The sequence below is a fragment of the Bactrocera neohumeralis genome, chromosome 5 (assembly GCF_024586455.1).
Source record: "Bactrocera neohumeralis isolate Rockhampton chromosome 5, APGP_CSIRO_Bneo_wtdbg2-racon-allhic-juicebox.fasta_v2, whole genome shotgun sequence".
In the NCBI taxonomy this organism is placed as follows: Eukaryota; Metazoa; Arthropoda; class Insecta; order Diptera; family Tephritidae; genus Bactrocera; species Bactrocera neohumeralis.
The window spans coordinates 59341359-59354355 of NC_065922.1; the positions used below are offsets into that span (position 1 = coordinate 59341359).

At 36.7% G+C, this 12997-nt stretch overlaps 1 protein-coding gene across 1 annotated transcript; it reads right to left on the reverse strand.

Annotated features, from left to right (window-relative positions):
- Positions 1-1074: 1074 nt before the first annotated feature.
- On the reverse strand, positions 1075-9850 carry LOC126759330 (uncharacterized). Its single transcript, XM_050474064.1, has 3 exons — positions 9199-9850; positions 8537-8787; positions 1075-1194 (listed from the first exon to the last, which is right to left on the reverse strand). The coding sequence occupies exons 1-3, from the start codon at positions 9848-9850 to the stop codon at positions 1075-1077; spliced, it is 1023 nt and encodes a 340-aa protein (XP_050330021.1).
- Between the last annotated feature and the right edge of the window lie 3147 nt (positions 9851-12997).

Genomic DNA, 12997 nt, shown 5'->3' on the forward strand with positions numbered 1-12997 from the left:
AAAGATCGCAGTGCTAAAATAAAAAAAATCTAAAGTAACAAAAATCACTGACAAAAACCAGTTTCTTAATAAGATATTTATTATAGTCACATTTGCTCTGTAGTCTGCGTCGCAGTTAAGTAGCAAAGTACTCTTGAGCCATTATGCTATCAAGTAATATTCACTATACAAAGGAATAGGTGTGTTTGGCAGACAAAAAGTGAGCTAAACGCAAACCCTGTTATTTATAAGGCAAACATGTTGGATGTGACACATATTGCTCATTTGCTGCAAGACCGGCATAAGTCAAAAAAATCGATTTGCCAGAAAACGCGTCAAAAGTTTTCAACTGACTCCAACCTTACGCGGAAAACAGGAATCATATTCTCTTCTCAAGCGGAGCATATAAGAGGTATTCATATGAATTTTTCACTCAACATGAAGTATGATATAACGAACAATTCTGCATCATTAACTCAAAAATCACGTTTTTTGATTTATGCCGGTCTTGCAGCAAATGAGCGATATGAAGTATCATTTTAAGAATTTGTCGGTAATTCATTGAATATTGCCGCAGCAGCAGCGATATCAACCATTTTCACGGTGAAGATGATACAACGCCGGAGGCAACCGATTAGCAGCTGGTACTACCTTGTTATGCGCATAACATGAACATAGAAGGGTAACAGTGGCAGTCATATACATACCTACAAATGCCTTGTCCTTAGTCGTAGCTGCAACAACTATGCATTTTTCAGTTTATTTGGGTTTAATGCGGTCATAGATGAAAATATGTAGAGAATTTAACAAGAAACCTGCGACGAGAACTTATACAACAACTGAGCGCCTAATTCACTGAAAGTAAAAAAATGAAAAAAAAGGAATGAAAATGCACAAAAGCTCAACAAACTTTTGAGCTAAAATGTTATAAAAATCACCAGGATGATGGCACATACGAGTATAAGAGCAACCAAGTGTTAAGATGCAACTGGAACGATTCAGCAGCAGCGCATGACTGCATAAAGTAGCTCATATTTTATTCATGTTTTCATTAGGCAACTGCAGTGAGCTCCGCGCCTAATAACTATGCCTTTCCTACGTGAATTTCCTTATGTACTTCCATTCAGATGATATATGGCATAACTGGCAACAATTGCCGTCGTCATCTACACGGCAATCTAGGAAACCGTGTGGTTGTGATGGTGGTCGAGTTTTCTGTGTAAAATGCCAGAAAATTAAAAAAATACTTATAATATAAATTAAAAAACCAGAGACTTGCTCACTTCGGCAATCACATTTATTCTGATTCTTTTCCTGATTCGATACAATTTCTTTTGCTTAAAAAACTAAGCCTACCAAGCCTACGCAAATACAAAGTGGAAATAAACAGGTTGTTGTTGATGGTGTCAGGTATGCGATCAGCGGACGCTTTCCATAGATTTAGTTACCGCAAGTTGATGTCGCTTAGCATGCCGTGTGCAAACTTTCCAACGCAGCATGCCATTATCATACCTTTTCAATGAAGGTCATCCGCAATAAATGTTCGGGCAGTATAAATTGCTAATTGTTGTTGTATGGTGTCATTTACATATATGATTTTCTCTTAGAATTACTACAGCTAAGCGTAATTAGATTATGAATGGTAATAATGAAGAAAAAGACACGAGCGGATTCAATGATGCCTTTAGAGGAGTTGAGATGAGGGTCGATCCACTAACTTATACAAGTATATTTTCTCGGGTGATGATGAAGAAAAAAGAGCTTCCTGAAGACATGATAACGAACTGAGCCGTCAAAGTTTAGTAAGATAATCGAAACAATTTTTAAATCCAAAGTAAAGAAAAACGATCGATAGGCTTAACCCTAACATTAATGTCAATAAATTCATACAACCCTTTTTTGTACATCACCCCGTTTTTAATCTCTCATTGTCCTTCTCCTATGCAACTCTTTGAATATCTTATAAATTCAGAGAATGATAATGAATGATAAGAACTCACCATAAATCTTGTATAAACCCAACCCTAACTACAATAGAGTTACAACTATAAAAATGCCAAGATGAAATGTGAATGAATGTGAAAATTATTAAATTTTACAGACACGTCGTCCTTCATTATGTAGAATATCTTCATTAAGAGCGTCTTACTCAAATATGATTAATTTTTCAGTTAAAAAAGAAATTAAGTGAAATAAAGAAACATTGTGATTTAAAACATCAAATAACAATGTGATAATCATAATTATTTCTTCGATATGGCCATATAGTATTTCAAATAATACACATAATTGAGCTTATATTTTCTCAGATAAAAATACACAACTTCGCAGCATACAGCAAAAACTTTACGATTTATTTCAGTCATTTCCACATAACTACAAATAGTACTATTCTGTTGATACTGCATAAGCGACGCAATTAACATAAAAGTAGGTTAAGTGATTTTCCATTTAAGTACGATAGTGACGACAATGAAATTTCAACAGTGAAGTATTGGAAAGAAATTATTGTATGAGTCATAAGCATGTACTTTTATCGGGTATCGGCTATCGCGCTCAGTAATTGGAACAATGTGAATAGGCCTAAAAGAAGGTTGCCATTGATACCGGTTTTTGCAAGAGAATTTTTTTCAACAATGAAAGCACAAATTATGACAGAGAGCTTTTAATAAATTTGTCGCATTTGAGTGATGATAATCCACAAGCCATTGTTGGAACGCCGTTATATCCTCAAAAAGTGATCGTTTGGTTTTCTCTAAGAACATATGGAATTGGTTCATATTTCTTCAAAAGGAATCCATTATGTTACAGTCAATAGAGAACGCTACAAAGCCATGATTAATGGCTTTTTCGTGCTTGAATGAAAGGAAGCGCCATGTCAACTGAAATATGCTGGAAAAAGTGGTCGAAAATTGGGCCTTTTGGCTGGAATTCCTTTAAAGCCTTTCGCGGCAGTCACTAGCTCGAAATCATTTTTAAACATAATTAACTCTCATCTTTAAAATGGATCTAAACTCCTAGCCATAACATGAAATACTGTAACTTCTTCTTAAAATTCAAGTGTCTTAAAAATGCATTCCACCATTTGTGAATTTGTGTTAGTTATCCTAAAAAAAGACGTACGTAGACATATAATTATGTAAATCTCGGCCTGGTCATTTCATAAAAGCTTTTTTACGTAACTTAAATTTAAGTAAGGCATTATACTATCACTTTTGTAAAAAAACTAGCCAAAAAATTTTGCTTCACATCAGCTGTCATAATGTGTGCTTCAAAAATACATTTGATACTTTTGCTTTTGTTTGGTTTCTGGCTATTACTTCCTTTCAGTGATTAGAACATCGTAATGACTTTTTTGGCAATATTTTTCTAGAAACAAGATACACCTGGGAAATAATGGCGAAGACATGGCGTCACATATGATGGAAATGAAAATGGCAAATAGCACAAGAATCATTATCTGGTACGTGTTCGTAAAAAATCCATTTTTTCTTAGTTTTAAAGGTAATATACCTATGATATGGTTATGTGGTTGTTCAATTAGAAGGAGAATGAGTACATACTGTCAGTTAGTATACTCAGTACAAGTTAGGGCCTAGTCTTTATTACAATGTGTGTTCAAAAGTAAACAGGACTTTCAAAAAAACAAAGAACAGACCAATTGGTTTTTTCGGCAAAATCAATTTATTTTATTCAAAATAATCTTCTTCTGCTTCAATACAGCTTTCTGCACGGTCCGAAAACTGTCGAACGAGTGTTTTAGCTCGTTGGCCGGTACAGCCGCCAGTATGCCGGTGCAAGCCTTTTGAATGACCTCTACGTCAGCACAACGCTATCCTTTCATGGGCAAATGCAATTTTCCGAAAAGGAAGAAATCGCATTGTGCCATATCAGGTGAATACGGAGAGTGGTTGATGGTTAAAATGTGATTTTTGGTCAAATAATCGTCCTTCGAATCTTGGATTCTGAGCAATTTTTGGTCCTCAGTCAATTTATGCCCAATAAACCGTGCACACATCTTTCGTAAGCACAAATGTTCGTTCAAAATGCGATAAATCCATGTTTTGGAGATTTTTAATTCCATTTCCATAAATTTCAATGATGATTTCGGCTGATTCTTGATAAATTCACGCACAGTTTCGATGGAAAATCCGGTGATCACGGATTTTGATTCGCCCACGTGTTGATCGTCTTTTATGTCCTCCCGACTTTGAAAACATTGAAACCACTCGTGCACTCTGCTACGGGATAGGCAATCATCGCCATAACTTGTTTCATCAATTCAAACGTTTGGCAATTTTAAAACAAATTTAATGTTGGCTCTTTGTTCGAATTTCAACAAGGCAAATGTAAACAATTAACGATAATACTATTAGTAGTTCTATAGAATTTAGAATTTTACTTAGAATTAGTATAGTAATGTACAAAATAAATACATAATATTTTAGTAAAGTTGAAAAATTAATATATACGCAAATTTGGGTATACATTTGTAAACTCCGGTATCGAACTAATATGTAGCATGTTTGAAAACACATGCTGAAAAGCTGCAAATTTAACAAGCTACTCTGAAGTGGTGTGAATCGATTAATAAAATGGGCTACTGTGACTATTATTTTGACAACAATTTCAAAAAGTGATCGCAAGTTTGTTCATTCACATTCACACTATACAACTTTCAACATTGTTTTAGGGTTATCAGTGGTTAAGTCGTAAATATATAGTATATTATGTAAGTTCAATATCGATGTTAGTGGTTCATTATTTACCAGATTTTAAATTAAATATGAGCCACGCGAGAGTTATATTTGCCAGCGTAAAACAGCTCACATCAAATATAGGAGTATATATTTAACCAATTTAAGAATGAATAATTTGCAAATTTGGGCAAGGACAAGGGCCAAACTCGTAAATAAATATTCAAGTAATAATGGAAAGGCTGGGAAATATTCATAACAATTAATAATGTTTAAACGAAAATCCAAAGTTCAAAATTCTTTCATACATACTTATACATATACATATGTATGTTGATGTAAAATGAAATGTGATACAAAAGCATGAGTAAGAGCAAAATAACTAGATGGTCGAGTAAATAGTCTCTAAATAAATAAATAAATAAATGGTCAAAAATGGATGAATTTTGAAATGCATAATATATATTAAGAGGAATTTCCGAAATTTTCTGTTTAGAAAAACTTAACTGATGAAATAATTGTAATACAATATTAATATAAAATAACAGTTTTGTATGAGACAAAAATATGCATGTTCAATAACTTTGCTTAAAACATGGTAAACACTGAAATTGTTGAATGATTACATTACATTTAAGAAAATTCTAAAAAAAATTAAATATATCCAAATAAAAGCCCGACAATTTAAATACAAAAATATTACCAATTTAGTTAATATAAATTTTACAGAATTTTTGAAAAAATTTGCTTTAGAACAATTTTGTTTTAAAGCAAAATTTGAGGATTTAGAATATTTTCGATGTCAAATATACCAAAAATATTTTTAAATCCTTATATAAACTTTTCAGTTGTGGTCTAATTTTTTTTTTTCTAATTTTAAAATGAAAGACTAATTTAAGGGGGAAAATGTGGTTGGATAGAGCTGATGCTCCGCCGCAAACTTATAGTTTTCGAGGTATTTGGATTTAAAGTTGCAAATTTCGCAAATTATATTTTGCAATTTCTCGATTTATTGTAACTTTTTCTTTCATATTGTGCACTTATTATACACCCACACTTCACTACAATATTTAACATATTTATTTTATATTAATTATTTAGATATTTGCTTAAAATAAGCATTTTATTTTTTACACAAATTTCATTACATGCACATAAGTGTTCAGTATTGTGAAATAATATGTATTGCCATATCTACACAGTTATCCAACGAATAAAATTAATAAAAGGAAGGATTATACTCCAAATACATAAATCGTTACCCCTTTTCTTTATATATCATGACCATCAGCTCTTTCCAACCATATCACTTTTAACCCTGAAATCGGGGGATGGTATACTAAAGCCGACCCAATTTTAGATAAAGTTTGACAAAAATTAAATTATTAAAAATATGCAAATATGAATTCTTAAAACATATTGACATAATGTTAAAAAATATATAAAGTAATTTCTATGCGAACACCCTGCACTCACCTTCAAGTCTTAAAGCAAAAAAAAAAAAAACTGCTCTCCTAGATTAATATTGTTTGTTTGTTTATGCGGACGACGTTGTTGGTTAATTAGAAATCGATGACACACGAACATCGCAAGAACGAACACTTGACTTCACATTTTACGAAATATATTTAAATAGCAATTAACTCAATAATTCACTATACCACTATTTATGAAGATATGGAATATTCGATTTGCAGTCACTTCGCTAATAACACCATTAACAAACATGAACATATCATAGAAAACAAAATTACCTATGCACACTATTTATTTCACTTTACACACATTTTTTGCTTTCACTAGAACACTTGAAACTTTCACTTAATTCTAAGTTTTATTTAATTTGCACAACTCAAGCTCAAGATTTGAAATTAAACAAAATAGTTTAAAACCACTTTCACTATACATACACTTCTCCGCAACACGAACTTAGGCGCAATTTGACCGATGACCGATCGCGACTGAAACAATCCTAATGAATGACTCTGAGCAAATGTGTAGTGAGCGTGTAAAGTTCTCCACGCCAACGAAGAAGTCATATGTGGTGGAGTCTGAATGGGGAGAAGGTGTCCTTGTTTTTTGTCCATATTGCTTTGCGGTTGTCCGTCGAAAGACAGCGAAGGGCTACTACACTCACTACATACCTATTACATTACGATAGTTATTGCCCTTTCACCTCAATCGCCAGATGAGAGAACTCTCATGCGATGTTTTATATATGTCCTCTGAAAATATTTTAAGATATTTATTTAATATAAAATGTAATATTAAGTTGCATATGTGAAAGTGCTTTAAAAAATAATTATTTTGAATAATATTGATTAAATGAACGTTCTATTTTAAAAGTAATTTATAAAAAATAATAATAAATTTTTCTTTTGACATTTAATTTTCATTTATCACTTTTTTAAGTTCATTATAGATAAAGTAAATTTTAATTAAATCTTAATAAATTAGAACAAATTCATAAAACGATTGCAATTCGTAAATAACAACAGCAAACAGAATAACACAAAATATATTTATTAAAGATTGTTCGGCCTTTTAAAGCTTGTTCTATTTTTCTCCAGCGAATACTGAAATACGCGATAAAAATCGAAGAAAGCATACGAGTACAAGTTAACGGCAGCAGCCACACAGACACTTTATGATAAATGTAAACAAATTGTATCTTCCCACGGTTATTGTTGTTTTAACGGAGTATCTAATCCCCGTTAGGATGGTGAGGGTCACTTGTGTTGTCGTCGACGTTATCTAACGGTAGGCCCAAGAAACATGCTGTTTCGACGGGGTCGGACCAGAGGGAGGAGGGTGTTAGATGAGTAGGGTTCGTAGGGCATGCAAAGAGGTGGTTAATATCATGCGGAGACTCGTTGCATGCAGCACATACATTTGGTATGTCAGGGCCTATTCTGGATAAGTAGGAGTTTAACCTGCTACAATATCCAGAACGAAGTTGCGCTAGGGTCACTCTCGTTTCTCGCGGCAGCTGGAGCTCTTCGTCTGCTATGGGTGGTGATTTGACTCCAAGAACGCCATTCGCGGGAAGGGAGTCGGTGAAGGTGTTGATGGCTCCACTGTTAATGGCGGTCCGTACCTGTCGAAAGTTAGTTGCGTCCGAAGTCTGGTCGGCGTACTGTACGACATCGTCGACGTAGTCGAGGAAAGACCTTTTGATGCTCCTGGCAGGAACTGCTTGGAGAGGAGTTCATTATGCTCCTTAACTGTGAACATAAACGTCTCGCTGTGGAGGTGTTCAATGGGAGACATCAAAAGGCATCCCGTCGTGGTCCGGGGTGCAGTGTTCTGGTAGGTCTGAAGTTTCCTCATCTGCGTGCGACTGCATCCAGGCGACCATATAGGTGCTGCGTAATTAAGGACCGGCCGGCCGATTACCTTGTATGTTGCCCACAACGTTTCTTTGTCTTTTCCCCATGTGCTGCCGGCTAGCGACTTGTGGATTTTGTTGCGGCTCTGTACCTTGGCGATAATCGCGGTCGTATGGGGAGAGAAGGAGCATAGACTGTCGAAAGTTACACCTAAAATCTTAGGATTATTGGCAGTTGGAATTTTGACGCCGTCGACTGCAATATTAAGCTCAAGTCTATACTCCTTCGTCCAGTTTGTAAATATGGTTGCTGTGGATTTGGTGGGGGAAAGTGTGTGGTTCCGTGCAGAAAACGAGAAAGGTCGGAGAGATAGCTGTTTACCTTTGAACACATGCCATCGATTCCATTGCCCGACGCCAATATCGTGCAGTCATCAGCGTACGAGGTTATGGAAATCCCCTCTGGTGGTTGTGGGAGTTTCCAGATGTAGAAATTAAACAGTAGCGAGGAGAGGACACCACCCTGCGGAACCCCCTGTTTAATTCTTCTCAATTTAGATGTTTCGCCTCGAAATAGTACGGATGACTGACGACCGTTCAGATAGTTCATGGTCCACCTCTTTAGCCCTGGAGGGGGCGTAGTTTTTTCGATGTCCTGCAGTGGCGTTGTGTGGTTGACCGTGTCAAAAGTTTTTGACAGGTCCAACGCTACGAGGATCGTTCTTTCGCAGGATGGTTTCTGGTTGAGGCCACGAACTATCTGAGCGTTTATGACGCTAAGTGCTGTGGTGGTGCTGTGCACTTTTCGGAAACCATGCTGGTGGCTGGCTAGGCTCAGGTGGTGAGTGGAGGTCGGGAGTAACAGGGCCTCAAGTGTCTATACTACTCACACATCGTGTATTTGAAGAGTGGTCAGCGACAGGTTGAGGACCTTGGTGAGATATTTTACTCCCGTCGAGTGTAGATGCTTTAGCATCAGCATGTTGATTCCATTAGGACCAATGGATTTGGAGGATTTCGCCTTGTTAATGACACCCTGAACCTCATCATCGGTGAAAGTAAGTGGCGCGCCTTCGTTTGGCATTTTGCGCAGCCGTAGGTTAACACATCGTTTAGCTTTGTCTACCGAAGGGTGCAATGTGAACTGCCGGCTAAAATAGCTCGCGCTCTTCTTCGGGTCCGAAGAGGCATGACCATTGAATTGAACTTCAACTCGGTCGTCATGTCTCTTCGGGTTAGACAAAGCTTTGACAGTAGCCCAAAGCTTACTCACACCGGTGGAGAGGTTGCAGAATTTCAGGTGCTCTATCCATTTCGTCCGCTTATGATTGTTTACCATACGCCGAATCTCCAAATTGAGATCCCTTATTCGGGGATCCCCGGGATCGGCATGGCGTAAAGTGGCGCGCTCGTTAGCTAAAACGGCTGCTTCGGCTGGGAAATTGAAGCGGATTTCCGCTATTCTTTCAGCCGGGATGAAGCGAGCGGTAGCTACTGCGATCACCTTGTGGAATTGACGTTCGCCAACGCATACGTCCGTAGGAATAGGTAGAGCGTTGAAGGTGCTCTCGGTAAATTCTGTGAAGCCGACCCAATTAGCTTTGTTAATGTTAATGAAGGTGCGGTTGTCCACATAAACAAAATCAGGAGGCTTCTCGATCGAGATAATTATGGGCAGTTGATCTGATGCGAAAGTTAGCATAGGTCGCCAGGTTATGCTGTTTATCAGGCCACCGCTGGCAATGGGAATATCCGGCGAGCTATTACAGGTGCCCATAACTCTGGTGGGGGCTTCGTCATTCATTGTGCAGAATGTCGAATCGTCAATCTGTTCCGCCAGCTCCATCCCCCTACGGTCATTTGACAGGCAGGAATGCCAAAGATCGTGGTGCGCGTTAAAGTCGCCTACTACTAAACGGTTTTCACCACGAAGTAGCGCACCTATATTCGGGTGATATCCTGTAGGGCAACATGTAACTGGGGGGATGTATACATTAAATATTTGGAGCTCGACATCGCCTGACCGGATAGCTATACCCTGACATTGTAAGGTAGTATCCCTGGGGTCGATTTCTTCATCGATTAGACGATACTGCACGGTGTTGTGCAATATGAAGGCTAGGCCGTATAACGTTGAAACCGGCACAACTCAGAAGACCTGAGTGGCTGTTTAGTTTGGTTCATTTAAATTTAGCGGGTGGCTGCCAGATAATCACTTAATTTTTCCATACAAAATTGAAGAGCGGGAGTTCCCGCGGGTTAATTTTTTTAAATAGTCTGAACAAATTAGGGAATTCCCGCCATTACAGGAATTCCCGCATTTATTTTTCAAGAGCATCTTTATATGTGCGGAAGAAATTGCGGGAGTATAGCGCGGGAATTCCCGCAATTGTTTTATTGAAGGAATCATGAATGACGGGAATTCCCACAATTTACGCGAATGTGTTAATACTTCCCACGCAAGGGAAGATAATTGGCGCCCAACGTTAAGGCACGTGTTAGTCGTATAAAGGGAGAGAAATGTATCCCTAGTACCATAACGGTCGCGATTAGCGAACACTAACCGGTAAACGTACATAAACCTCGTGCGAGAGGTAATACATATGCGAATAACGCATTAACATTTTTTTTTAAAAACAAGTATCCCAAAAATAGGGAGAAAAGCTAAAACAAAAACAAAAAAAACTCCAAAACGTGTCGCGTAAATCAACAAAAAGACAATAAGTAACCAAAAAATTAAACCAAAAATAAAGTTCAAAAATAAAACATCATTAGGCATTGCACTCCAAGCATCGGCGTAGCCATCGAGGGAAACCAAAGGACTAGAAAATCACTAGAAACCAAAGGACTGAAGAAGAGAAGAGGCCAACATACCTCAAATCACGAGGAGAAGAAGGAGAAAGATTATATTAATTAATATACATATATTAAATATATACATATAATATTTAAGCCAATCAATTTAAGCAATTAAGTTTAGACCATTAAGATTAATTCAAGGCTCGGCAGCCAAGTAATAAAAAAAAAAACAAAATGACGGATGCTTTACCAACTGACTTTGGCTATAACGAAAAAGATTAACAAAAAAGAAAGGGATCTAAATAATGATAAACTTAGAATTAAATGTATGGAGAAAGTTTTTCAATATATAGGAAAAGATGAGAAGGCCAGACTTGAGGAGCATTATAATCAGGAGACAAATATGTCTGAGACCATAGAGATGATACAAGTATCAAAAAAGGAAGATTTGTTTTAAATGGGAAGTAATACAAGTGCTCCAAAATACGAAAGGTTGCATTATTGCGATTATTGTAAAGGCAATCATAAATTAGAAAATTGCCCATATTTAAAGGCAAAAAAAGATAAAATTAATTAATCAAAAATGGCTTTAAGTACCGAAAATGAGACCTTAGTCGCAAGCCTAATTGCCGCAGCGAACACATCACTAAGATTGGAAATATCTGAAATGCGCAGGCAAATAGAAGACTTAACGAAGTATACAACAATAACCGATTACAAACCTCAAGTAATAAATTCAGAGATTTGCTGTGACGAACCTCTAGAAGTAGTAAAGTCTTTACCAGAATTTGGGAGAAAACAGAATAAATAAGTTAGCAGAAGGGAATCGACTAACAATGCAATGAGTTTATACGTAAGAGGCAGCCGTAGGTATTTTGCTGCATTAACTATATTAAGAAATAAAATTGCTCACGATGCTAATGACGTTTTGTCCAACCACTGAACAGTTTTAAATTTTGATGCTATTTTAGCACGATTAGACTTCGCTTACGCCGATAAGCGACCAGCTCATATAATTGAGAAAGAAAAGAGTATTCTTTGTGAAGGCAATTACTCCATAATTGAATATTATAATAAGGTTAATGAGAAATTAACCTTGTTAATAAACAAAACCATAATGACTTACGGATCAGATAGTGCCGTAACTAAAGAGTTTAATGTCAAAAATAGGTGGGATGCCTTACGCACATTCATAACGGGGCTAAACGAAAACTTAGCAAACTTAGCTTTGGCAAAAGCACAAGAATTAGAATCTAACAATATGCGAGCGACCTTCGCATTACAATTTGGAAAAAATCAAAACCATTCAAATCCTAACAACAATAACAGGCAACATACTTATAATAACAACAGATTCAATAACGGTAATTTCAATAATAATTTACGGTTCCCACAAGTCCAGCCACAAAGGAACTACAACCAAAGAATGGGTTATCAGAATAACCAACCACGACCTACACCAATGGATGTCGATTCAAGCATCCATACACGCAACCGTATGTTGCAAAAGCCAATAACCTTTAACCAAAACAATTTAGAAACAAGTAAGGAAGGGCTAAGTTCGGGTGTCACCGAACATTTTATACTCTCGCATGATAAAGTGATAATCGAGATTTCATTATACGTCATTTACATATTTTTCAAATACCGTATTTTTGTAAAGTTTTATTCCGCTATCATCATTGGTTCCCTAATGTACTATATATTATACAGAGAAGGCATCAGATGGAATTCAAAATAGCGTTATATTGGAAGAAGGCGTGGTTGCGAACCGATTTCACCTATATTTTGTACATGTCATCAGGGTGTTAAGAAAATGTTATATACCGAATTTCATTGAAATCGGTCTAGTATCCGTAGTTCCTGAGATATGGTTTTTGGTCCTTAAGTGGGCGAGGCCACGCCCATTTTCAATTTTTAAAAAAAGCCTGGGTGCAGCTTCCTTCTGCAATTTCTTCCGTAAAATTTAGTGTTTCTGACGTTTCTTGTTAGTCCGTTAACGCACTTTTAGTGATTTTCAACATAACCTTTGTATGGGAGGTGGGCGTGGTTATTATCCGATTTCTTCCATTTTTGAACTGTATATGGAAATGCCTGAAGAAAACGATTCTGTAGCCAAGTTTGGTTGACATAGCTATAGTAGTTTCCGAGATGCGTACAAAAAACTTAGTAGAGGCGAGGCCACGCCCTTTCA